General features: G+C 48.7%; 1 protein-coding gene across 1 annotated transcript in view; it reads right to left on the bottom strand.

Moving 5' to 3' along the window:
* Positions 1 to 26,951, bottom strand: part of LOC127462648 (plexin-A4) — a 160,904-nt gene that overhangs the window by 90,975 nt on the left and 42,978 nt on the right. Inside the window, exons 3-7 of the mRNA XM_051771449.1 lie at positions 26,642 to 26,765; positions 23,167 to 23,320; positions 20,465 to 20,564; positions 17,676 to 17,790; positions 1,117 to 1,317 (exon numbers count right to left, since the gene is read on the bottom strand). Of these exons, the coding sequence (XP_051627409.1) occupies positions 1,117 to 1,317; positions 17,676 to 17,790; positions 20,465 to 20,564; positions 23,167 to 23,320; positions 26,642 to 26,707 (636 nt within the window). The 5' untranslated portion in view covers positions 26,708 to 26,765. The remainder of the gene's footprint in view (positions 1 to 1,116; positions 1,318 to 17,675; positions 17,791 to 20,464; positions 20,565 to 23,166; positions 23,321 to 26,641; positions 26,766 to 26,951) is intronic.

The raw sequence follows: 26,951 nt of genomic DNA, 5'->3' as shown, positions 1-26,951 counted from the left end.
GACGACTGATTTGTCCCCAGAATGGGCATGGCTGTGGTGACAATGCTGTGGTGACTCACACAGGCTCCCTGGGAGGGGGGTCACTGGTCCTGCACTGCAGGTGGGAAATGGAGGTGGGCAGAGGGAGAAAGGGACTCACCTAAGGGCATGTGGTGAGTCAGTGGCTGCAGGAAGGTCTGACTCAACCCAAGGCTAGGTTGGACAGGGCTTTGAGCAGCCTGGTCTAGTGGAAGGTGCCCCTGCCCATGGCAGAGGGTTGGAATGAGGTGATCTTTAAGGTTTCTTCCAACCCAAAGCTTTCTGTGATTCTGTGGTCTCACCCTTCTTTTGACCCACCACATCAGGCTGTTTATATGGGGTTTTCTATGTCCCATCACAAAACCCCTGCAAAATAACCTAAACTCTCCATCTGGAAACCCTGTTTGTGGCACTGTGAGGATATGAGCAGGTTAAGCTGACAATGATGCCTTATGGGTCATGGCTAAGGTGCTCCAGCATGGCCAAATACCGGGATCCAGGGCTCCAGGGCCAGAAGCAACTACTGTGTGGTGACACCAGCCAGTCTGATCAGAAAAAGGGGCAGTTTTCAAGCTACCAGCCAGCATTTCCTTGACTGTGATTGGAATTATAGAATCACTGAGGCTGGAAAAGACCTCCAAGATCATCAAGTCCAACCTTTGACCAAATATCCTCATGCCCACTAAACCACACCGCCAAGTGCTATGCCTACACATCTTCTAAACACTTCTAGGGATGGTGACTCCACCACTTCCCTGGACAGCATGTTCTATTGCTTAACCACTCTTTCAGCAAAGAAATTTTTCCTGCTATCCAAACTGAACCTCCCCAGCACAACCTGAGGCCATTTCCCCTTGTCCTATCACTTGTTATCTGGGAGAACACATCGACCCCCACCCAGCTACACCCTCTTTTCAGGGGATTATAGAGAGCAATAAAGCATCCCTTGAGCCTCTTCTCTAGATTAAACAGCTCCAGTACCCTCAATAAGGTAGAAAGGGCTGTGACACCACCCCAGATCCCACTGGGACAGTGCTATGGGCACTTTTAGTCCTGTGTGGCCCCTGCAGCTCTCCCAGGCACACAGGGCTCGCTCACCGAAGTGTTCTGGCACTGCACACTGGAGCTGTTGAACCTCAGGGCTGGCACCCTCTGCTCGCTGCCCTGGATGTTCAGGATGCACTCGTAGCCTCTCTGGCCCGACTGAGGCTGGGGCAGGTTCTTGGCCTTCAGTGTGATGGGTTTGATCACTTCCACCGGCACCAGGATCTTCTCAGCCTGCAGCAGCTGGGGACAGTCCTGGGGAGAGAGCAGACAGCACACCAAGTCAGGACATGAGGTTTCCCACCCCCAGGTGGAGCCCTCTGATGCTTCTCAACCTTCTCACTTTGCCTGCTTACAAATCCTTTGCAGCAGCTCCCTGGACCTCGCTCGGTTACGGGGGAATTGGGGAGTGTTACAGGGAAGGCTCAGATAAACAGGAGAGGAAGGATTTCTTTTACAGACCATCCTTTCCTATCTCCCTTGCTTACACTGCAGACTTTCAGCCTTCAGGACCCAGGGAAGCCACCTCTGGTGTTTTTTTAATACCTGCTCTGTTATTCAGGTAATGGAAAAGGAATCATGTTCCCTCCATGGGTTTAGTCCAGTCACAATGCCGTGATAGAAGTGAATAAAGCCAAAACCTGAGCATAATTCCTTGCTTCCCAACACCATTATACAAAAGGCACAGCTCCAGCAAGATGTGTGCAACCTATGGAGTCGGGGATGTTAAAAAGAGAGTTTATTTTGGCTTAGAGGAGGACAAAATATTTATTACAGATAGATCCATCTCCCAAGAAACAACCGTTACACACTGTGTGGAGATCCCTTGGAAAGGCTCACCAAAGGAGCAATGCCAAGTGGATGTTGTTAATCTGGTGCCTCTGGGTGGGTCCCTCACAAAGGTAGAGGTCTGGGCACCCAAAGGTGGCACGCAGGAGGCTGCACTCAAAATGTCATTAATTTGCACATCTTTAGAGTGGCCATGTGCTGCTTCTTCACGGCACAGTCAGACAAGCTGTCACATCCATGGATTCTAGGAAGCTACCACATCTTTAGGAAATTGCTGCAGCTTTTTCCTGGCTGATCCAAGGCCATTTGATATAAAATGGGATCCCTTAAATAAACCACTGCAACGGGCTTCAAAACAAAAGCACAGACCACACTCCTTGTGAATGCCTGCCTGTCCCCCCTGGTGATTCTTTTCAACTCTCAGATGCCAAGGTCAAGTCTGCCCCCTCCTTTTCACATTTGGCACATTGGTTGCTCTCTGTAGAGAGCTCCAGTATCATGATGATGCATCCACCCTGCCCAGTCCAAAGAACAACACCATTTCAGCCTATCCTGCCCAACGTTAAAGCCAGGCCCAGCTGGGGCCAGCAGAGACAGGGGACTTCCTTAAAGAGGTGCAACCTTAATCTGTAGGGGTTGGCAAAAGGAAAATGACTGATTCAGGGGAGAAAAGAACTGAAAGGTTCAAAAGTGGAATTTATGGCTTATTGAGAGCCTGGGAGCTTGTTAGAGCAGATGGTGGGAGCATCTTACTGAAACAACCAGCTTAAGGAGATAAAGAAACGGATTAGAAGTGTAACATCTGCAGTTACATCAACCACGAGCAGAATTACAAGAGCCATCAGTCATGACATTGCATGTGTGAGTCGATCCAGGGGCAGGAGGAAAATCCAGTAACCACCCAATGTCCCTGCAGTGAGGTCCAGAAGGAAAGGAAAGCCCATGGGTGACTGCAATTCAGTGATGAACTTCACAACTGTGATTCTCTGCACTCAGAGGGGGTGAGGATTGAGTGCTTGAGGGGTTACACCCTGTTCCAACACTCCCTTCTCCTGCTGCTGGGCTGCCCTGTGATGAAACATCTCTAGGGAGTTACTAACGCTCAAACACAATGGTTAAAGCGCCAGAGAAGTGTTTTTCTTGATTAAAGAGCAAGGCTTTACCATCTAGAAAGTCTTCCCAACCTTGAGTTCAATGGTCCTACACAGCAGCGTTAAGGATAAATGCAGGGTTAAGTAGATACTCAGTACGAGAAAATGAGGTATAATCTATAACTCTGTGTGATTTAGACCTATAAAAACCCAGAGGACAGGGGAAGGAGATGGTCTAGGCCATATTAAAGCAAGAGAGAGAGTTTCCAGTGCTGATCATGCCAGCAGATACCACATGTAAACACTATTTGGGACTAAATGGTTTCAACACCCCTGACCCTTCCCCATCACGTGCCCAGCATGTCCTGGGGCTTTTGCATCTGCTTCCTCTCTTTCTCCTGGCAGAAGAAAAGACCTTGGCAACATCCTCTCCATTTTTTTTTCCCTCCCCAGCCACAGGAGTTGAGAGAGAGATGCATTGGCAGAGGGAATCAGTGGGACAGGAGGATGGGAAAGCCGTATCTGCCGCTGAGCAGCCGTTTCCCAAGAGTGGGCATTTCGCTTGATGTCTGTCAAACAGCAAAGCCTCTGATGGGAGCTGGAGGATGGAGGTTGGAGATAGTCCACCCTGTTACCTGCAGGCCAATCCCAGCTCTTCAGCCTGGTCTTTCTTGTGGAGCCTTATCCCGTCCCCCTCCACCGCTGGTGCTGTAACCTTTCCGATAACACTTGTTTCAAGTTCATTAACAAGCCGTGATTGAGGCAGCCCCAAAACAGGATTCGTTTGCATATAAAAAGCTTTGCAGTGCTGTGAGGAAGTTCATTATAGATAATTGAAGAGGCAAGCGCCATAAAGAGGAAATCCTCCCAATGTGGCTTTATCTGATTGACCTAATGTTCTTTCTAATTGAAACGGGGAGGGGAAGAGGCAATTTCATTGGGTGTTGTGCTGCATAAAACCTCAGAGCTTGGACCAGGCTCTGGGTTCAGATTCACACAGAACTCATTTTGCAGCCTGTGTCAAGCTTTGGGTGCCTGGCCAGGTTTGTATTTTTGAGGGGAAAACAACAAGCTGCTCAGAGCAGGCCCAAGCAGAGGAGTCCTTAAAAAAGATTTATCTTGGGTATTTTACATTGGAGGCACTTTCCCTGCACCCTTCTCCTCTGCAATGGACATCACCTAGACTGGAAAATATGTTTTTCACATGATGTAAAGGAAATAAAAATACGCTGCCAACAACTGCACCAAAGAAGGGCACAATCTCACCCCTTTTGCCTTTGGTATAAAATAAATTAAGCCTTTTGCCCGACTCGAAGGGCAGATGGTTCAGAATCCAGAGGATCATTGTTGATTCATTTTGTGTGTGTAGCTTCACTCTATTCCTTAAATGCTTTCAGATGAGTCAGACCATTTACAATAATATCCCCCACCCTTGCCAGTTACTCCTATCAGCAGCAATGCACACCTCACATCACCAAAATTTTGCCAATTACCAAGTCAGGGAGCTTTTGCAGTGAAAACACTGCATGAAATGGGCTGGACTCATTGGGTCGATGGTAGTTTAATTTTCTTTATTTATAACTCCTCACAGAGCGGCTGTGAATGTGTTTTGTTGTAGCTTGCAGAAATAATAAAAGTCTCAGAAATATGAGAACCTTTTCTCTCCCATATGTGTTATGGCCTCCATCACAAAAGCTGAGTGAGTCCCCAGTGAGAGCCATCAGGAGGATTCTGCTAAAGAGAACGACGAAAACTCTCTGAGGCCGTGTGGTCTCAGCCCTGAACTAATTAGTTAGGTTCCTTTATAGTGCCTTATACATCTAGAGTTATGATTTCATGGAAATTTCATCCTGCTTTTTCCCAGTATAAGCTGGAGGCTGACCAAATACTCTGACTTATCATCCTCTCCTAGGAATGTAGGGATCTTTCACAGCCTTGTGATGCTACATGGGTTTTATTCCAACCTTATTTTGTACAGTTTCACTCTCTGTTACTGGTTTTGGCCAGGGTTATGATCTGAAGTGTCATCAAAGTGTTTTTCACTTTCCAAAAGACAATGGGTTTTATCTACTTTAAACGAGGGGCATTCCACATGGGAACAGGTAAAACATCCATGAAGGTTTAATACAATGACCCATCCACCCATCAACAATCTCCACCTTATATTGCTGTCCCAGTTCACTCGTTTTCACTTGTGCATCTCTGCTCACACAGAGCATCCAGGTGAGGGAATCTTTCCAACTTTTCCCTCATTCTGGCTCCTCATGATCCCTGGTAGCACTGGCTGGATCTCCACTTAGAGCTCACCTATCGCTGATTTTATTGGAGGAATCTTTGGCAAGATAAACTCAACCCTTGGCAGTGGATTTTCACCCTTCCTTTCCCAAAAGGGCAGGAGTCATCTCCATTCAGGACCAGACACAGCCACCACCACCAATTCCTTTATTACTCATCTCAAAGCATCCAGTTCCCTTTTTCTTTCTTCTCCATTTCTTCACCCTCGAATTTAGAGTTTTTTTTAAAGACTTTCTTTTCAATATCCCTCATCCACCCACCATCTTTGTTCCTTGTCCAAGCCATCTTGCGTGGAACAAACGTGACCGTAAAGTGAATCTGAGAGGGAAGCAGAATTTACTCACTCAAGACCTTTGGGGCCCCACAAGAAATGAAACTCAGATTGTTATTTACTCACATATCACATAAATAAATACATCTTTTGTTCATCTCCTCTGCTGAGCTGCAATGTTCTGTTTTTCCCTGTGCTCCCTGTGGCTTTCTCACCCGCCCACACTGTGCTGTAATCAAGTCAAGAGGGTAAGAGTTGAGAGACAGGGATTGGGTATTTATAAAGATATCTAGACCACGGCATCTGGATGCTCTGTAAATCAGATTAGATTAGAAAACATCATGACAAACACAGAACAAGGAAAGAGAAAGAAAAGGAAGGGAAGGAATGAGAAAAAGGAGGGGAAATCCGGGCAAAAAACAGGCAAAAAAGAGGCAAAAAACCCCCCAACCTTTCACTGACTTTGGAGAAATCAGATTTCACTCGGATAAAAAGCAGGAAAACAGCAAGTTCACAAATGAGAGGCAGCAGGGACTGCCTGGAATATGTTGCCTGAACTTCTCTCTCACACCTTCACACAGTCACTCGGGGTCACCACCCGAGGTTTGTGCAGCAGCTCCCTCGTTCTGCTGCACACGAAGGCCTTCAGGCTCCAGGGCTGACAAGCTGGTTCCTTTGATGAATCACTTTTAAACTCCTGCACAGCTTCCCAGACCCTGGATAATGTGGAGAAGGAAGCAGCAAGGAGCTCAGTGCTCCCAGTGAGGGAGGGGAAGGGGTGACTTACAGTCCACGCTGTGTTTACATTATTACACCACTAATTCTTAACATCATAAAAATTATATTTAAAATTTACACAAACGGTGCCAGGGAACGTTATTATGTTATAAAGTGGAATCAGGTCAATGCCTTGTAGGCAGGATTCCAAGCTCCATAAATTTCTGGATATACTTCCCCCAAATTTACATCGACACCAGCAGCAATCAAACCAGCTCCAAAAAAAAAAAGCTCACCCGGTCAAAGAATTTTTTAATGCACCATATATTTTATCTGCACTTCCTAAGTTTGCAGTGTTGTTAGTTTGATTGATGGTGTGCTTATTTATTGGCACAGCAAAAGTAATAATACATGAGGAAAATGCTCAGAACTTTAAAGGCAGCTGATGAGGAGAAAGCAACAGGATTTATGGGAAGTGTAAACATCTGCAGAGACAACAAAGGAATAATTGAGTCCTTGCATCTCTGTCACTTCTGGTGGCTCCTTTCTAGTTAAGAGTCTTCCAAGCACTCAGGAGCAAATTCCAGCTGTCTTTTCTCAGGGATATTGCAAGGGATTCTTGTGCCTGGGAAAAGGTGGCTGGTGCTCTGTCTAGGCAAGACATGAGGCCCTGTTTGAGCTCTGTGCACTCTGGTAGTTACACCCTCAGCCCTGCACAGGACCATCCCCAAGGGTCACACCATAGGCCTGAGAGGATCATCCAAACACTCCTTGGGCTCTGGCAGCCTTGGGGCTGTGCCCACTGCCCTGGGGAGCCTGGTCAGTGCCCAACCACCCTCTGGGGGAAGTTTCTTTATTTAATATCAAACCTGCCCTGACACAACTTCAGGCCATTCTCTGGGGTCCTGTCCCTGGTCCCCACAGAGAAGAGATCAGTGCCTGCCCCTCTTCTTCCTCTCATGAAGAAGCTGATGATGTTTGTGGGTCCCTTCCAACTCAGCCTATCCTGTGATTCTGTGATTTCAGTGCTGGCTTGCCCAGATCAGTGCACAGACATCATAGCTGGAGGGAGGGAGTCCAGGACATCATGGAATGATTTGGGTTGTAAGGGAGCTGAAAGATCATTCCACCCCCTGCCATGGGCAGGGACACCTTCCACTAGCCCAGATTGCTCCAAGCCCTGTCCAACCTGGCCTTGAACACTTCCAGGGATGGGGCAGCCACAGATTCTCTGGGACACCTGTGCCAGGGCCTCACCACTGATGGATAGCAGAGCATCAACTCAGCTGCCAGAGCCTCTTGGGTTCCTGGCCTCAGTGCTGTGAAGGCTGGAGAGCAATGAGCAGTGCTGGTACCCTGGAAGTGGGTATTTTAAAGCAGGAGCTAAGTGAAGATAACCAACCTGCTCTCCCATGGATCCCTGCCAAATCCTGCTGATTGGGAGCAAAGTGACTCCCCCAAGGCCATGCAGACAGTGCTGGGAAATGACCCAGGTCTGTTGAGAGCTTGATCCAACTCAGGACTATTCTGCCTCTGAAGTCAGTCCACACATCTCTGCTGATGAACATTAATGATTTTGCCCTCCTTTAATTCTTTATTAATAGAGTCTTTCTTAGCCGGTCCATTATTTCACAAGGATCAAGGTCAGCCTGCCATAATTATCCAAGAGCCACATTTATCCCTTTTAAATAGAGACACAACATTAGCTTTTTTTCAGCCCTTTGCTGCTTTGACACACTCTCAGAAGGAAAAGTAATGATCCAGAGAGCAGGAGCCTTCTGGTCACTGGGTGAGGGGAGTGGACTAGTGACAAAAATAGTGGATGGTTTTGTCATGAAGTCCATCTGCTCACCAGAAAGGAGCTACTGGAGACATGTGAACAGTCTCAGTTCTGGTGTTTCCTGAGTTTGGAAATCATAAGAAATACAATCATGTGCATCGAAGAAGGTGGTGTGTGTTCAAGAGACAAGATAACCATGTATTTACTTGGACAAAGTCTGTCATTTTTTAAAGGAAAACACTGGTAAAGTAAGACAGTCCTTCTGAATAACACACATAGGGAAATGGCTTGTGCAAAGCTGTGGAAAGCACAGGCAGCTTGTAAAGCAGTAATTAACTTCTTCTCCAGTTATGATTATTTAAATCTGCACCCTTCATAGCCAGCCTTCTGTCTTTCTGTAAGGACTTCATCAGAAGCTGACAAGCCCTTTCATGTGTATTGGCCCTGCCCATGGTAGAGGGGTTGGAACTAGATGATCTCTAAGGTCCCTTCCAACCCAAAACATTGTGTGATTCTTTGATATCACTGCACATCTCTGCCTGGCACCCCAACAGCCCAGTGAAGCTGAAAAGTTTGGGCATCGACATAATACCCCTTTCTGCTCATCCATGCAGGTACCAGTGACATGGACATGTCACTCCTCAACACAGTTTACTATTCATCTGTGTCAAAAAATAGGTTTTGCACAAGTAAGGGACATTATCCAGCTAAGACTTGCTCAGAAGTGAGAAGGATTCCCATGGCAACACTCTCACATGGGGATTTCTGATGTCTAACAAGGGTTAAGCCCAAGCTGCAGCGCTTTTGTCCTAAGAGGGGACAGAAAGTCTATTCCTCCTCTAAAGCTGCCCAGTTTTACAAAGTTAGTAGGAACTTGGTGCCTCTGAGAGCTCCAGACTTTGGCCCAACTAGGCCAGGAATTCCCAATGAATTCAGAAGTGAACAGCAGAGATGGAGGAACAGCTGGACCGGAGGTTGCACACACAGACCATGTTGATGCAAACCCACTTCCTTCAGAAACCAGGACAGAAGCCCAGAGTCATCAGACTTTGGCTTCCACGGTGGGAAGGTCAGGACCATGATATCATGGCTCTTGTCATCTTCCCCCTCACCAAGAGCCATGACAGCAGGAGATAACACTCAAGCCAAAGCAAATGGACTCAAGGCAGGGAAGGAGGGTCTGGGCTCAGCCTCCTGGAGATGCCCCAAGCAAGGCAGGAGACACATTCTGGCCTCACCTCTTATCTGCAGCTTCAACATCCTGAGAATGTTTCTCCTTGGCCAGGCCCCAAAAGCTCACATGTCCCAAAGCAGTGAATGCAGCTGATGCTACAACGGAGAAAAGCAAAATCTTTTGGCTTCAGAGCCAAGACATGTCCCTGGACTAAGTCTGAATGGGGAATTGTCTTTCCTCCCTCACACTGCAGGGTGCCAGACTGATCTTAGCAGTCCTGACAGATGTCCAAAGAGCCAGAAAACCCTGTAGCCACTTGAGGCATGACAGTGGCATTGCACTGAGCTGGGCTATCAAAACAACATAAGCTCTTCCCCATGTTTTTCCAAGGATGTCGTGTTGGCAGGGACAGATGAGCATCACCCTGTTGCATTCTGAGATCCCTCTGTCCTGTGGGATAAATAATCTTGCATTACAAAGATGAGCAGCCCAACTGTTATGAAAAACATTTAACTGGGACATGGTATTGAGTGTCAGATGCTTCTTACATCTTCATTCCAATTAATCTCCCTGAGTTGCTCCTGGAAATCACACGAACAGGTCCTTGATTAGTCACTCACAAGGTGGCTGGAGAGGCAAAGCTCTAAGACAACAAGCTGTATATTAAGGTAGGATGAACTGCCCTCAGGGAGGCCTTTTCCCATCATTTCTCAGTTCCTGTTGTGATTTGGTAGGAGAAGTTGTGCACCAGGACAGATTTCCTGCAGAACCACCACAGTAAAAATCAGAAATAGATTAGCTATTAGAGATTAGATAGATGAGACAGATTGGATATTAGCAAGTAATTCCTGGCTGGGAGGGTGGGGAGGTCCTGTCACAGGTTGCCCACATAAGCTGTGACTGTTCCTGGATCCCTGGAAGTGTCCAAGGCCAGGTTGGACAAGGCTTGGAGCAACCTGGGCTAATGGAAGTTGTCCCTGCCCGTGGCAGGGTGTTGGAACTACGTGATCTTTAAGGTCCCTTCCAACCAAACCATCTATGAATCCATGAAATCCTACAGACAATGAACAAGTTACCAGCCTTTTCCCTTGCCAGCTGGGTGACTGCAGGGCAAAATGGCTCAGAGATGACAAAAGGTACCCAAAAATAACAGAAGAAGCCACTTCACACGCACCTTTTTCTTCACCTCAGTGCAAGTCACCGTGACTTGCAAACAACAGCAAATTATCTAATTTGTTTGTACATGCTCAAAGACTTCTTATGAGCAGCCCCCACTGAGAGATCACGGCTCCAGGAACTAAGTATTGTACAAGCACCTATTAACTGAAAGTGTTTACCCAAATCAGAAGGTGTGAGGGAATCAGGGGCACAGAAAGGTGAACACGTCCAAGTAATTCAATCAGAAATATAACTCTCATCTGCTGAAATAAAACCTGTGGCTCATCAGTGGCTCTGAGCAGTATTTTCGTGCTCCAACAGGACTCTGTGAACAAGGAGAAAGCTTTCTGCCCAGCCTCCAATTTCTGTGTTTAATTTCCTCTCATGATTATCTGAAGCACCCCCTCTGACGAGGATGTACCCACTACAGGACACATCTTTTCTGGGAAAGGGCTGTGACAGTGGATCAGAGCTGAAATGCCAAAGCACCAGGAGCCCTGAGGCACAGCTGGATCCACACTGTCAGCTCCAGCCTCCTCCCAGATTACCCCTGCCTCCCCCTGGACAGGATGCCAACCAGACTGAACCCCTTCACCCGCTCTTGGAAACCCTTCTAAGAGCCAAACAGATGATAAACACCAACCCCTCGTGCTGCTCAAAAGCAGGTGGCACAAAACGTGTGCATCCCTCCACCACATCCCACCTGCACGGGGTGGCTGCTGGTCCCCCTGCCTGCTCACAGCACTTGAAGGCAGCAGGTTGCCCGCAGTTGCCATGGAAACCACACCTCACACCCTCCCCTTGATGACAGACAGGTGCCAGGAGAAGTGAGTGGATAATTGAAAGCTGGGAAGGACTGGGAGCTCTGGAATTGGCCTCGCTGCAGCTGTCACTGCAGTCCCTGAGAAATGAGAGGGGCATTCATTGAAGCAGAGATGGGTTTTCTCCTCTCCCCGTGCTGCTGCTTCCAGCAGAAGCCTCTCTAGATGGGTTAAGTGAAGCTGGAAACGGGAGAGGGATGGAAACCGAGCAGTTGCCACAGCAACAGCTGAAGATGCATCACCAGGAGGTTTGTTGATGCAAAGGGAGCAAGGAGTTGGCCCTGCTCACCCAGCAGGTCCTCTGCCCCCTCCCCAGTGCAGCCACCCAGAGCACTGGGGAACATTTTGGGAGGAGGTGGCCACTGTGCCTTCCTTCTACACCTTAGGAAGAGGACAAAACAGGACCTTTGGACTGTTTCTTGAGACCTTGAGGCAAAGTCCTTCCTGAGTCACAGAGGGATGTACCAGCAGGATGGGGAAGGGCAGTGCTGGGTTTACTACAGACAAAGTCCGTGATGAGGAGATGTGGGCATTAATAAAAGAAGAGGGTAGGATAGGATAGGATAGGATAGAATAGGATAGGATAGGATAGGATAGGATGGGATAGGATAGGATGGGATAGGATAGGATAGGATAGGATAGGATAGGATAGGATAGGATAGGATAGGATAGGATAGGATAGGATAGGATGGGATAAGATAGGATAAGATAGGATGGGATAGGATAGAAGTAGGATAGGATAGAGCAGTAGGATAGAATAGGCTAGACTAGGCTAGACTAGAATAAAGTAGAACAAAAGTAGCATAGGATATAAGTAAAATAGGCTAGGCTAGGTTAGACTAGGCTAGCATAGGATAGGACAGAAGTAGAACAAGATAGAAGTAGGATAGGATAGGATAGGATAGGATAGGATAGGATAGGATAGGATAGGATAGGACAGTAGGATAGGATAGGATAGGATAGGATAGGATAGGACAGTAGGATAGGATAGGATAGGATAGGATAGGATAGGATAGGACAGTAGGATAGACTAGACTAGACTAGACTAGAATGGAATAGAATAGAATGGAACAGAAGTAGGATAGGATAGGATAGGATAGGATAGGACAGGACAGGACAGGACAGGACAGGACAGGACAGGACAGGACAGGACAGGATAGGATAGGATAGGATAGGATAGGATAGGATAGGATAGGATAGGATAGGATAGGATAGGATAGGATAGGATAGGATAGAAGTGGAGTAGACTATGTTCAGCTCCAAGGGCACCTACAACAACCACCCAGTCCACCTGCCTGACCACTTCAGCCTGACCAACACTTAAAGCCTGTTATTAAGGACATTATCCAACTGCTCCTTAGAAGTCAGTCAGTTCATACTGGGTTGTCATCATCACTCTCTGCCTTCTTTTTTCCCCTTCCTTTTTCCATGTTTTCCGAAAAGATCCGTTCCCAAGAAGGACAAGCAGCTGGGCAGAGCTAAACCACTGCACACCACTGCAGAGGCCACTGGTAGAGCTTTTAGTTCAGCACAAGGCACAGGCAAACACTGGGAAAAGCATGCTCTGCTCCTCAGCAGCTGCTTCCAGGATGCAGCTCACAAGGCTTTCTATCTCCTTTGACAAATTAATATTTGAAGCAGTTGTTTCTTTTATGTGGGCTCTGCTGTCATTAGCACGTACAACTCGACATAAAACACTCTGGTGCAAGATCTTTTCTTCTGTTCCCTTTTTAGGCAGCAGATGAAAATCCTTTTAATAAAAAGGCCTGTTTGGGGGAGGAAGGAAAACACATGCACACACAAATCGGCTGAGAAGGGAGAGATGAAAACCTCCTTCAAGGTAATTAAATGATTATGTATCTGTTAAAGCCAGTGAATAATAGATTTGTTATCTAGGCTTGCTTTTGGCTTTTGCCATTTTTTTCTCCTCTTTTTTCCCTACACAAAGCTAAAATCCTTGCAAGGCCTGGAACAACATAGTGTTCATCTTAGAGAAAAAGGCACAACAAAAAGATTTAATCCTTTATCCCATCAACTCAAGTAGGATACCCCAGCACCCCATCCTTGGACAGAAACACTGATGAAATAAAAATTACCCCCTTGGATCAGAGCAGATCTGTACAAAGATGAGATGGACAATACAAATCAGGAGAGACAGGAGCTGTTTCTACAGCTTCTGTCTCGCTAAAGACACTCAGATCAATTGTTTTCCACCTCCTTGCCTCAGTTTCCCCCCCCAAAATTGCTGACTGTCGTGCCCATTTACAGAAGAAAATGACTGAGCTCTCTTACTTGGTAATTGTGCCAGGTAAGTCAGGGTTGATTTCACAGTGTGTTAGTCTGGTTTGTGCTCAAACTCTAAGCCTGCACTGTGACTTTAGTTATGGTCAGCAACAAATGTCAAAAGCAGAGACAGGACAGCCAAGAAAAAACCAGAGACTCAGCCCACTCCCTTTTATATCTAATTCTCTCCACTTTTGCCATTAGCTCTCTGGGAAAAACAACAACAGCAACAACAACAGTCCACTTCAGTATTAAAATGCCCTTTTTTCCTCGTGCTTTCCCTTCCTGCCCTCAGTAATGATAACATCAGCTGCCCTTTATAAAGCAAGAAGTCACTCAGTGTATTTCAAGCCAGTGGGCCTGGTTTTTGAAAACCTGCTGTAAAGGGAAATTACACGCCAAGGTGAAGCATTTCTGCCACAAATCACCCAGGGACTTTGTCAACCCCGTGTGATTAAGATCAGTGCCATAATCATAAATACTCTTGCTTTATGACCATGCTGGAGTTCTTCACTGGAGCAAACATGGGCTTTCCCAAGGCTCCCAGAGTAGTTGATCCAGATTTATCCCAGGCAGAGCTGATCCACCTGACAAATGACAGGAAAGAAAGTCGTATCTCCATGTTGATAGTGAGGGATGTGCCTTTTCTGTCCTTTCCCCATCTCTGGTTGTTCTGCCAGGTGGGACTGGCTGATCCCAGCTATCCATGATGCCATTCAGAGGCTCTCCTTGGATGGCAGATCACAGGCTACACAGACACAAGCAGCGTTTTGCCTTCTGGACAATGAGGGTCATGGCCAAAGCCTTTCTGCTGTCCCACTGGATCAGCCTCAAATTCATCCAGCATTCTAAATTAATCAGCAACTCACACTAAAATTAAAGTAAAAACCCCAGATCCTCTCAGAGAACATCAGGAAGACCTGAGTGAAAGGCTGAGCCCATGGGAATCCAGAAAGTTGTGAGGTGTCCTAAGGAAATCATGGAGTCAGAAAGTACACAAGGGCACAAACCTCCCTTCAAAGCACTCCAGGCTGGTCCAGGGGTGATGGGTGCCAGCCCAGCGAGTCCATTTGCAGCCCAGGCCATCTGGAGAGTGGGAAGTCTCTTTCCACATGATGGCAAGATGTTGTACAGGCAAACAGAGAACAAAAATCACCTGAGGGTGAGTGTTACAAGAGAAGGTGAAGGCCAGAGTGAGGGGGAGGGTAGAAGGCTTGTCAGGCCAGCAGTGATGATTACAGAGGGAAGGCGTTCCTGGCACTGGTCCATGTGATAGAGCAACACCAATATTTGTTTGCTTGGCAAGAAGTCTCTTGGTGCAAGATCCTGGAAGATGCCCAAGCTAATCTGCTCAGTAAACCCATGGAAAGACTGCAAATGGGATGGTCCATCCACTCCACACTGGTGGTACAGCTTCCCATCAGTCCTTCCTCCAGACTTACTGATTTAGCAGGTACTCATGCCTGGATGGTAGGAAACACTCCCATCTCCTCATCCTCCAGGGATCTAAATGCTTCCAGAGGAAAGGACTTAAGCATGGAGATGAGAGGCCAGTAAGAACAGAGCCACTCAACATGATGGTGCATTCCAAGCACTGCTGAAGGTGGCATTGGGAAGTCTGGAAATGGACCTCAGCCCTGGCAACCTCGTGAGTCACCAGGAGCTGGATGAAGGTCTGGATGGGCAATGAGGAGCCAGGCGTGGCTTCAAGATACCCAATGGTTTCTACTGCTCCAAGAACCCACTCAACAAACAGGCAAATGTGTAGGACAGAAAATGATAGCATTGCAGGGTGAAAGTGAAAAACAGGCAGTGGAAGTTGCAGTGAGAGGGATGAGTCAGTGGGAAGGTGGTTTTTCAAGAGAAGCGTGGGAGACACGACGCAGCGTTTGCTCAAAGTGCCATTTGACAAAAACCTTCCTGGCCGCAGAGGGATTGTAAATCTCTTTGTCAGAATGCACTTGTGATGCCATCCTTCCCCAGCCCAAGTGTCCTTGACAGCCACAAACACACAAATGGAATGAGAGGGACCCTGAAGTTACAGGGCATTTCTCACGCTGCCAGGCAGAAAGGCAGCTCAGAAAGTTTTGGGGGTTTGGAAGGCCATTATCCTTCCAGATTTTGTAGTTCCAGTGCTGGGAAGTGTTTCCTCTGTCCAGTAGAGAGGAAATCCAGCTCCTGAGCTGAGCAGCTGAGTGCCAAATGTTGTATCCCAGGGGAAAGAGGTCCCATTTGTGCTCAGAGATGGTTTTGCCACGGCCCTCGTTGGGAATGACCGGTGTAACATCCATGTCTCACGTGATGCTGTCATTGCCTTGGAGATCAGTAGTTGTCTTCCAAGGTCGGGTTTGTGCCTCTCCCTGTGCCATGCAAATCCCACAGAGCAGTTTTGCAAGATCAGAGAGGGAGTTCATGAAGCTTAGCAGGAAATTCTCTGTTTAAGGGGATAGAAGAGAGAAAGAGCAAACTCTGCTGGCAGACAAAGCCTCCCAGGCTGGAGTTGTCTGCTGGTCTGAAGAGGACACCTTTCAGAAACCAAACTAGCAGAGAGGTGATGAAGCTAAAACAGGCAGATCTGCAGAGTTTGATGAGTCCACTGCCTTCCTCCCCAGTTCTGCAGAGCAAGGCCTTGAAGGGGATAAAGATCAGGGGCTGTGCCATCCCCAGCCCATTCCCTAAGAAAGTGGGATCATTCTTGTGGTCTCCTTTCTGATGAGAGCCGTGTCCTGAATACCAGGGATGTGATAGGGGTTGAGGGAGCAGGACATCCACTAAGGTTTGTAGGCATTTGTTTTTGGACAGGGGGCTGGAGGAGAGAAGAGGTGGGAACTGGGAAGGTGAGTCCTGTGCTTGGTACATGGGATACCCCAGAGGAGCCAGAGAAGATCAGTGGTGGTGATGGTTTTGCAGCAGTATTTCAGTGGGAAGCTGAGACAAAGTGTCCCAGGGGATTCCACTCCAGCCTTCCAGCCCCTGAAGTGGAAGGCACAGAAATCTGTGGGCAGCAGGACTGGACAAACTGTGCCAAGGTTCCATGTGAGGGAATAGTCCCTCTCTGGCTGGGATAACCTTCCAGAAGGCTGAACTTTGAGCTGCCTTCCTTCACCCCTTCACCACCAAGCAGAGGGTGCCAAGCCCTCCACCTCCTCAGCATGTTTTCCAGCAAGTTTATAACAAATTCTGCATCCTGGCAGACTGAGAACTCATGAATATTTATGGATTGTCCCAGTGGCACAGCAGGTCAGAAGTTCTGATGCAGGACACCTCAACCAGCACATATGTGGTATCTCAAGCAGCACTTATGGAAGGGGTGAGAGGGAACAGGAGTGTTATGGGAATGTGAAGACACTACATGTGGGTCTTCTGGTTCAACTGGGCTGGGGCAGGGGTTGGTGGTAGGTGGGGGATGACATTAGAGACACCAGAGCCAGCAGGTAGCACGGGGAACAGCGAGGGTTTCACCCTCTGAATGCAGCACACGTTGCCAGAGTCTTCAGCAGCCACTTGTGCCCTGGTGGCTCAGCAGGTATCAGATCTCTTAATGGGTACTGGTCCCTGGGGCCAGGCAAACAACCAGCCCTCTCAGGTCATTTACCAGACAGCCCAGGATGCTTTCAGACCGTTCCTGGTCAGGAAGTAATTAAGTAGCTTCCTATTTGTATTCTCCCCAGCTCCACTTGTCTGCGAGTGCTCGTTAGTCACAGTACCTGCCAGGCAGCATTTGCAGCTCTGTGTCAAACCCCAAGGTCCAGTTCAGCTCAGTGACTGCAATGAGGCATCTCCTGGCCTCATCTGGAGGCAGTTTGAGGCACTGACCATTAGGCTTCAAATCCATGAAGCCACAAAGGTGTTCAAAGCGTGGCTGAAATCTACTGGCATGGACAAAGCCCTAAATCCTTCCCAGATCTCAACTGCCTGGGAGAGGTGCTTAGAGGAGTAGAGTATCTCCATCTCTCCTGGAGACGTATTACCACTGTTTTCCATCCCTCCCAGCCCCTTGGTGCCAGAGTTTGTCATGATTTTCCAAGGTAACCCACTCCCTGTAGCGTGTGGGAGGGAGGGAGAAGCTCCCTGAGATTTTGGCAGAGCAGAGAGGAGAGGAGCTGCACATAGAGAGAGAGAGGTGAGGGTTTCATGGAAGGTGAGGGTGGGACTGGAGGTGCAGAAGGCTTCCTGGGCTGTTAGTTTGACTGGTGACATCAACCCCTGACATGCATCCTGTGCCCCTGCCTACCTCAGGCATCTTGACTCGTCCCTCCTGGAAGGAGCAGGAGCTGGGGTCGTGGGTGCACACGTGGCGGTACTTGCACCAGTGACACCTGTAGGGGCTCTCCACGCATGACAGACACCTGGGAACAGAGAGAAAGAGCAGTCACCTGGCCAGCAGGGTCCCATCAGCCAACAGGACAGGCCTCGAGGCTGAGAGCCTTTCTCAGAGGGAAACACAGCCTGGCAAACATGTTTTTTTGGGGTTTTTTTGACACAACACCATCAGGTTACAGGATGGTGCTGGACTTGCCACAGCCTGAGCTGGTTGTGGCTGGGATCACAAGAATCTCATATTTATTAGTTAGTTTAGGTTGCATTCATATCATTGCAACTGGAGGAATAATAAATATTTCTTGCATTTTGATTGCCCTGTTGCAACTTTTATTCAGACTATCAGCAAGTTCTTGGCTTCTTCACACACAAGAGGCATCCCCATTTTTGCCCAAATCCTGGATGTAACAAAAAATTTGAGATCAGGGGATGGGTGGAAATAAGAAAATGTGAGATCAGGGGATAGGTGGAAATAAAAAAGTACGAGATCAGTGGATGGGTGGAAAATGGCTGCCTCCACACTGGGCTGCACCAGTGCCCTGGGAGCTGTGAAGACATCAGGGGAAGGTGGTCAAACGAGGGACTGGTGGGAGGAGTGATGCCCATGGAAGGCAAACCCTGGGCACCAGCAGTTCCATGGGGTTAATTCTCCCACACAGAGGCCAGAAACCAAGTGGGATGCACCAAAATCAAAAAGTCAAGGATGGAGCAGGGAATTTTCTCCCCCTGTGTCCCACAGGTTTATTAGTGTGAGTTCTGACCAGGGTGAGGAGGCTCCTACAAATATATTAACTGTATTTTTCTTTTCTTCACCTCAGCAAGAAGTGTAGACCATTGGAGCAGCTATCTGGGAAGCAGATGGCATATTTAGGACATCACCTGCTCAGGATGTAGGTAAGAACCATTCTCTCCACCTTACAAGGTTTTGCTCCCCTGTCCCCAGGGGCTCTGCAGAGTAGGAGCTGCAAACACCTCTCCTGGCTGTGTCACAGCACTGACTTACACCTACATCACACTTCTTTTTAAATTTAATATATGTCTGCTCACCAGCAACCAAAAGGAGACATAAACTCTCTGCACAATCCTGATCACCCACACTCTGGAGACCTTCACATCCAAGGCATGGAGGGGCTGGAGCATGTCCAGAGAAGGGAAGGGAGCTGGGAAGGGTCTGGATAATTCCTGAGGGAGTTGAGGGGTCTCAGCCTGGAGAAAAGGAAGCTCAGGGGGGACCTTCTGGCTCTGCAAGTCCCTGACAGAAGGGGGGAGCCAAGGGAAATCAGGCTCTGCTCCTGGGGAACAAGGGACAGGATAAGAGGAAACGAACTCAAGTTGTGCCATAGGGAGGTTTATATTGTATTAGGAAATTATTTTCCATTTAAAGGGTTGTAAAGCCCTGGCATAGGCTACTCAGGGAAGTAGTGGAATCCCCATCCCTGGAATTGTTCAAAAAATGTGTGGCTGTGGCACTTGAGGACATGGTTTGATGGTGAACATGGTGGTGGAGCTGGCTGATGGTTGGACTTGGAGATCTTAGAGGTCTTTTCCAACCTTATTGATTTTAAGATCCTATAAAGCTGCAGACTCTGAAGTACCAGAAGGGACCTTGAAGGGGGTAAATTTTCCTGGCTTTTACTGGGCTTTTAATGGGCAGGAGAGAAAAAACTGCCTCCAGCAGAGCTTGTCTGAGCCCAAGAGGCATCCACACACCCTCTCCCCTGTCTCCAGGAAATCCTGCTCAACTCCAATCCACCCTCAGCTCTGGTACAGCAACTTATTCTTCAAATTGGTAACAAGTGCTTGCTCTGATACATCGAATTAAAAATGGATAGTGTAGTACAGTTTGTCAAGTAAGGAACCAAAACATGCCATAAATATTTAACACCACCATCTCTCCTGCTCTCCCCACCAACACTTGCTTTCTGACACTGTTTGTCAAAGCAGCAGGTACATGGAAATAGGAATTGCCTTTCCTTGTGAATTGCTGAGCTGCAGTAATTATGTGCTTTTGGCACTTCTGAACAGGCTCAGTGGTGGGGACAGAGCTGCTCAGCCTTGCTCAGAGGTGGATCATCCCACTGGAAGAGCATCTTTCTGTGGGGCAGCTGCAGATCTGCTCTGGTGGGGCAGCTCCTGAGCAGCCCTGGGTGGCAGCTAAACCCCAGAAAAATGGGGTGGGAGGCTGGAAAGGAGCTCACAGCACAGAAAAGACGGTCTTGAGTGAATCAGCTGGGTGTTCCCTTCTCAGTTCACATCATGCACGAACCAACCTTCCAGACTGGAAAGACCAATCCCATATTAACCAGCTGGGGCAGGCTCCTGCTGGTGGGAATGGCAGGAGGGGTGAGGGTTGGAGATGCATATTATGGGCAGGATCCAGCCATCCACAAACACCTGATTAACAGGATGATGAGGGGGCCACGTGCTGAGGTCATGATCCAGTCCTGACTCAATTCTGTGGCAAACTGCCCCAAACTGCCCCAAACTGCCCCAATGTGACGCTCTGCCTGCAGAACAAATGGTCCCCATACTCTTGGTCTCCTCGGGAAGGACCCCATCATCCTGACTACCACACAAGTGACCCGGACCTCATGTCACCTCCACACCTAACCAGCTTCCTGAGGGACACATGCCCATCACCAGGGGGTTCTGTGGCAGATCCAGGGCAGAATGGGAAGCAGGGATCAAAGGAAAGGAACATACGAGTTGTGGACGCTGCAGTTGTAGAAGACGAAGCTGGTGCTGGCAAAGGTCATACCCGTTTCCTTGGACTTGAGCTGAAGCTGCACAATGTGATGGTCTCCTGGGGGAAAAATAGACACATCAGTGTGTGGCTGCTTTGTCAGCCTAGTTAAGCACTGCTGGCCATGCCACCAGCCTGAACCTGGAGCTGTCCCACAGTACCTTGGCTGGTCTGTCCTCAAGAGATGTGGAGAGCACAATAAAATCCTTCTGGAGCCCAGTTCTCCAACAGAGTGACCTCTCTGTTGGTGTTGGGATGATGGAGTGCATGTTCACCACTGGAAATTATTGTACCTGGGAGCAGAGTCTGGGCTAGACCATGACAACAGGGCTAGATCATACCTCACTAATCTCAAAAATATGGTGACTGAAGCCATCAAATAGGAAAGCTAAGCCCAAAGAATGAGTGCAGATGGCTGGAATTCAGAGACTGTTAAAACAGAGTATTCTCCTTAAAATTCTTCCTTGCTGCTGGTTCATTTGGTGTTCCCAGAAGGAAAGGGCCTGTGGACATTTCTTCCACATTCTCTCACCCCATTAACCCCAAGGTCCATTCCCCTGGTCTTTGGCTGCAAAGAACCCATCTCAGTGTGAGGGACGTGCAATCCATCACACTTCCAGAAGGATCCATCCGTTTCCATAGCAGACCCATGGGAACCTCAGCCCCTACACCCCATCTCCTCATTCCCACTGCTCCCAAACTGGACAGTCGGTTGCTACCTCTTCCCACAACACCAAAACCACTATTCAGAGCCCATCACCGTGGGTAATGAGTGGGTGCAGTAATTGCAGTAATTTGGTGGGGAACTGACCCACAGTTAATTTGAGATTTACTTGGGTGGCCCTTTCTGTGCTGTTCACACAAGGGGGTGTAGTGATAGGACAAGAAGGAATGGCCTTAAGCTGAAATAGGGAAGGTTTAGATTAGATATTAGTAAGAAATTCTCCCCTGTGAGGGTGGGGAGGCCCTGGCACAGGTTGCCTAGAGAAGCTGTGGCTGCCCCATCCCTGGAAGTGTCCAAGGCCAGGTTGGATGAGTCTTGGAGCAACCTGGGATAGTGGAAAGTGTCCCTGCCCATGGCAGGGGGGTTGGAACGAGATGATCTTTCAGCTCCCTTCCAATTCAAACCATTCTATAATTCTATGATTCCATTATTTTGCCCCTCACCTAAAGACTCATGAATCAACCAGGACAAAGCAAACTGGACAGTCCATCACAGGGTGCAGCCACACGTGCAGTCACCCACCTTCAGGCACACACAGACTCAAACACACACACACAGACACTGCACAGACCACACACTTCACTAAACACATTTTCCTGCCAGAGCTGGGCTCTGCTGCCCATCTGGTGCCGCCAGCTCTGCCAGCTCTGCCATCAACACACCGTATTTAACAACTCCACAGCATCTTCCATGTATTTTGAAGCAGGAAGCAAGGATTGGATGGCCCCAGGGATCAGACATGTGACAGAGCCACACATCCTTTGGTTCCAATCCAGCCCCTGGCTCCGTGCATGGAGCACTTGCTCTGTGCAAGGTGCGGAGCATCAGCTGCTGAAGTTGCTCCAAGCTGCTTCTCTGAAACCACACCACACATAAATCTCTCTCTCTTGTCCTGCCTCCAGCTTCCACTGCTATTTTTGTTTGCTGGTTGATTGTAGCCTGGCCTGGGAGAGATGTCCATACCAAGGAAATAGTTTCTGGCATCTATAAACACGACTGATAACTCAGCAGGACCTGAAAATGGTAACAACCTTCTGGGGGCTTGTTTTGGGACAAAAAGGAGAGCACATGCAGCAGAGATGATGCTGACAGCTCATGTCACTTTATTTTCTGTGGTCTGAGGATGCTCAGAGGCAAACTTACAGTAAATTTTCACAAGAAGCCAAGGACAAGATTGACAGCATCCTCTGTGTCTCACTGGGTGATCAACAGGGACGAGGTTTTTATAGTAAGTCCTTGCAAAGAGCCACGGGTGTTATTGAAAAAAGGGGGAACAAAGAAGTGCAGGAAATGGTGGATGGGGGAAGTATCCTTGGAGACAAGGTATTTTTCTGTGCTGAACCACTTTAGGAGAGGGAGCCAGCAGCAAGTCTGGACCAGCTGGAGGCAGTAAAGGCCAGGAGTAGGGAACTGAGCACAAAGACCTAAATCTGGGAGGAACAGGATGAATTTACAGACAGGATCACTCTGGTGTGCAGGACTTTCTGGCTGCTACACGGGATGGGACGTGTTGAGAGCATGTACAGCCTCGTTCCCCAGGTTGTGTAACAGCAGCCTGGGCAAAAGGTGAGGGAATATCCCACATTCATGTCTTGTCTTTGCTAAATATATGTAACTGCCACTCGGTGGCAGTCTGAAAACACCTCGTGTCACACACACAAGCACCTTAGGGCAGGTCCTGGTGTTGCAGCTCAACACTTGCATTTGTGTGCACACAGAAACACAGGCAAATTCACACAGCTCATGCCTCAATGTGCTGCTGGGCAGCTCCACCAGCATCCCACCAGTCCCAGTGCTTTCCAGACCCTGCCCTCAGGCTGCCATGAGCCAAATCCTGCTTGGTGAGAGAGCAGGAAAGGCACAAGGGTGTGGGGTGAGGACCTTCAAACACTCAGGGAGGGAGAAGTGGTGCAGGCAGGGGAGCTGTGGGATACTCACCGTTCTCTGTGATGATCTGAGGCACCTCTTTGGCAGCTGGTGAGATGCACTGGATCTGACTGCCCACCACCAGGCCATCCATCTCTGAAAGGTCCTCGAAGGTGCAGTTGACTCCTGCTGACAGCTCAGGGACGTTGTAGGTCTCCAATACCAGCTGCAAGCAAAGACGGAGCGAGAGAACAAAAGATAGAGAGAAAAAAAAGAAGAGAGAACACTAAGCCAAACAACAGAGCTGGGTCAACAAGAGAGAATTACACTGGAGAGGTCAGACAAAGAGCCTCTTGCTAGAGAGAGCATCCTCCTTCAACAGAAAGCAGCGATTCAGGAGAGGGGAATCAGTGGAGGGGAAGGGGATGAGATGCCGATGCTGATGCCGACACAAGTGCTTTGTGGCTGTGCAGGGACAGCTGCACTGCATCCCAGTGCTGGCTGGGTCAGTGGAGGGGTGGGGGAGTGCTCACTATCTGTCATGCAAGTGTCAGGTTAGGCAGGGAGTCTTTGGAGCCAGCAGTGAAGCCCGGGGCGGTGGTGGCCCCAGGGCCCGCGGTTTCTGAGGAAGGTGAACTGCTACTCACAAGAGGCTCTCTGCAGACTCCAGAGAAACTGGAGCGCTCCAGTCTAACTCTCTACGGGCTGCTCTCCCAGCATCAGCAGGTGGGGAGCACTCTGTCACCAAGTTCCTGTGTGAGGAGAGTCTAGTTACAGCCTTCAGTCCACCACAAAACCACCGCTGTCTCTAGAGGCACAGCAAACCTCTCCTGCCCATCCCACCGAAGGAGCAGTTGGCTCTAGGGGACCTGCCATACGTAAAAAAGCCTTGAAGGAGGGACTGACCATGTTTTTAGAGTTCAGAGCCTCTGGCATTGCTGTGTCATTGTTCATGGTTGTGGGAGAAGGAATGTCGTGGCTGGTCTCCAGCATGTTCCACGCTTTGGAGAAGTACTGCCATGGTGCCGACTTCCCAGACCAGCCACCGTCCTGCACCACAGCCCTCCATCACTGAGGGTCCTGCTCCACTCACCAGATCATGCCTGAACACAGGAAGGCATCCCAGGGGACTTCAGCACCTGCTGATGCCCCAGTAATTAGTATAAATTTAGCATTTCTGTGACCAAACACTAGAGCCAACCACTAGACAAAGATGCTCTCCACACTTGCCTCCTCCACAAGCTACCTGAGGCCCCATCTGAGGTGACAGCCACTGAGAGGAGACACAGATGCATGCTGAAGTGTTGTTTCTACCAGCACAAAGAACAGAGGTCAGTCCAGGTGACAAAGCAGGAGAGGATGAGAAGGCAACATAACCCTTACTGCTCCCACACTGTGTTTTCCTCACCTAGGGAAAGGTTGGAGCTGTTTCTTCACACCAGGCAACACCAGGGAGAAAGACTGAGCAGACAGGCCTTAGCCCTGGCTGACATTAAGTCTTTGTGAGAGTAGGTTTTCTTGGTTTTATAGATAATGATCATTTTGGGGCAATGGGAACGGCAATGGGAAAGGTGAATTTTTTTGTCTTGGGTGGGGAGTAGGAAGAAGCTTTGGATATCTGGATGGATTTAGCACACAGGCTGAGTCCGTTCTCCCAGCTCACTGACACCCTGCTGGCAATGGAGAAGGGAAAACTGGGCAATGGAGAAGGGAAAACTGTTCTGCTCAGCAAGTTGCTTTCTGAGCATGGATGATGCAGAATGAAGGTGTGCCATGCAGCAGATGACACCAGTGGACAGACCAGAAGTGCTTGGCCACAAATTCCATGAGCCAGCACACACTCTGAACACACAAGGAGTCCTACATCCCGCACTCCTGCTCTGGACCTGCTCCAGTGAGGAAAGCATGGATCCTGGTCCCAGCAAGGAGCCCTTCTCAGAAATCCCAGAGCAGCAGCACTGCACTGAAACAGACTCGGTTAAAATTTTCCAAGCCCCTGTTAGTGCCCAAAATTTAAAAGATTGGCTGACCACATAATTCTCTGCCTCAGTATCACTGACCCTTTGCCAGAAGCCAAGTGAGATTCCATAAGGATACCACCAGCCATCTGTTTGCTGGTGTTCCCTCCTGGTTTGCCAAGAAACTCTCTGTGGTGACTGGATGAGCTGAGTCACCAGTTTATCTGAGACTGGGCTGAGACTCCCACCACAATATTCATGCACATTTCTGGGCAACAAATAGATTTTGGCAACTTCTGATCCCAGCAGCTCTGGGCTGTCTCACCCTGGGAGTAACCCAGAGGTAAAGGTCTTTTATTCTGTTATCATTTCCAGTCTCCCTGAGCCAGCTAGTCCCCCAGGATTTATTCCAACATGAAAGAATTCAGCAACTACTGAGAGAATAAGAAAAAGAAACCTTGAACTCCCAGAAGAACAAAGAAGTTAAGATGTCTCAGATCAGTTTTGTTTGAAGCCTAGGAAAGTAAAGTCACAGCAAAGTTAAGAGGCTGAAACAAAGCAGCAATGATTGGGCATGCAGGCTTTGAAAGGCTGATTTCATTGTCACTGAAATAGTCCCAGCACTCCAAAATCTTCCACCTGGAAGGTGTCTGGCAGCTGCTGCCTGAGCAATTCCATTTGGACCTTTCAGGGTGTGGGGTTAATGACAAACTCACCCAGAGATGGAGCTTTTAGGGCCTGGATTATCAACTTAATTCCAGCCCAAGCTAGTATGGCCAAAACCACAGAGCTCTGGCAGGCTGAATGAAATGGGTCTCTGCCTCCTTCTTGGAGCATCTTGGGATCTCACCACATAAAGTACTGCTGCCACAAGTCAGGAGAGAAACCACAACCTGGTCAGACCTTCAGCAGGAGATTTCCTGCTTTAAGCCCAGGAAATGATCAGGATCATCTGCTCCTCTGCCAGCACTCACTGTGTGCCTTCGTTGGGTGCTGACCAAGTAACTCAAGGCCTTAAGGGTGAAACCTTGTGCTGTGGACAGTCACAAGAGACAGCACGAATCTTGGAAGTCTTTGGTTCCTCTGCACAGCATCCTGCCTCTCTGCTCTGCTGTCCATACTGTGCTGGAGCTGCAGCAGGGTGGAGGTTTTAGTGGCTTAGAAGGAGATGTTTCCAACCAAGATGATGGGAACCTGGAGCTCACTGGTACCCCTCATTTGTCTTTCTTCTAGGATGCAATTTCCAACCATGATAATGTTCCTTGGGCTAAAGGCATAAACTGTCCCAGGGAAGGAAAAAGCAACACTGGCTGCACACAACACCTGCAGGGCACAGAATCTCTTCAGTCCTGCCCTCAACTGCTCACAGCAAACAGGGAAGACTATTTCTAGTCCCTTCCTAGACTTCTAGACAGGGGATAACCAAAGCCTCCCATGGCACATCTTTCTCAGTGCCAGAAAGGAAGTTACTGGGCTCCGGAGAACCTCTTGCATCAAGCTGCCGGTCCTTCCCTGGAGATCCAGGTGGCACACACCTGGGTGGGCAGATTAGACTCGAGGGGGAGGGGGCAGGGATTAGCATTCCTCACCAAAACGTTGTACTGGGACACGGAGATGTTGTTGGGATGCACGGTGAGCCGGACGCACTGCTTCATCTCCGAGGCGAATCTCCGCGGCTCGCTGGAGCGCTCGCACCGCTCCTTCCTCGTGCACCTGGGGAAACGGGGACAGAGAGGGACAGGGGGTGACGGCCTGAAGGGTTGGGAATGTCTTACACGGTGTCAAAATCGTAGAAAGGCTTTTTTGTCAAGCTGCAAGGAAGCAAATGCGACCATCGAAACTCTAATCATCTCAGGTCTGAGGTGAAGTAAACAAGGCCCAGGGGGTGGTGGAGGAGAA

Source organism: Manacus candei, unplaced genomic scaffold (genome assembly GCF_025592945.1).
Source record: "Manacus candei isolate 608988 ecotype Guabito, Panama unplaced genomic scaffold, ASM2559294v1 h1tg000133l, whole genome shotgun sequence".
In the NCBI taxonomy this organism is placed as follows: domain Eukaryota; kingdom Metazoa; phylum Chordata; class Aves; order Passeriformes; family Pipridae; genus Manacus; species Manacus candei.
The sequence above is the reverse complement of the archived record's forward strand: the minus strand, read 5'-3'. Positions and strand labels throughout refer to the sequence as shown.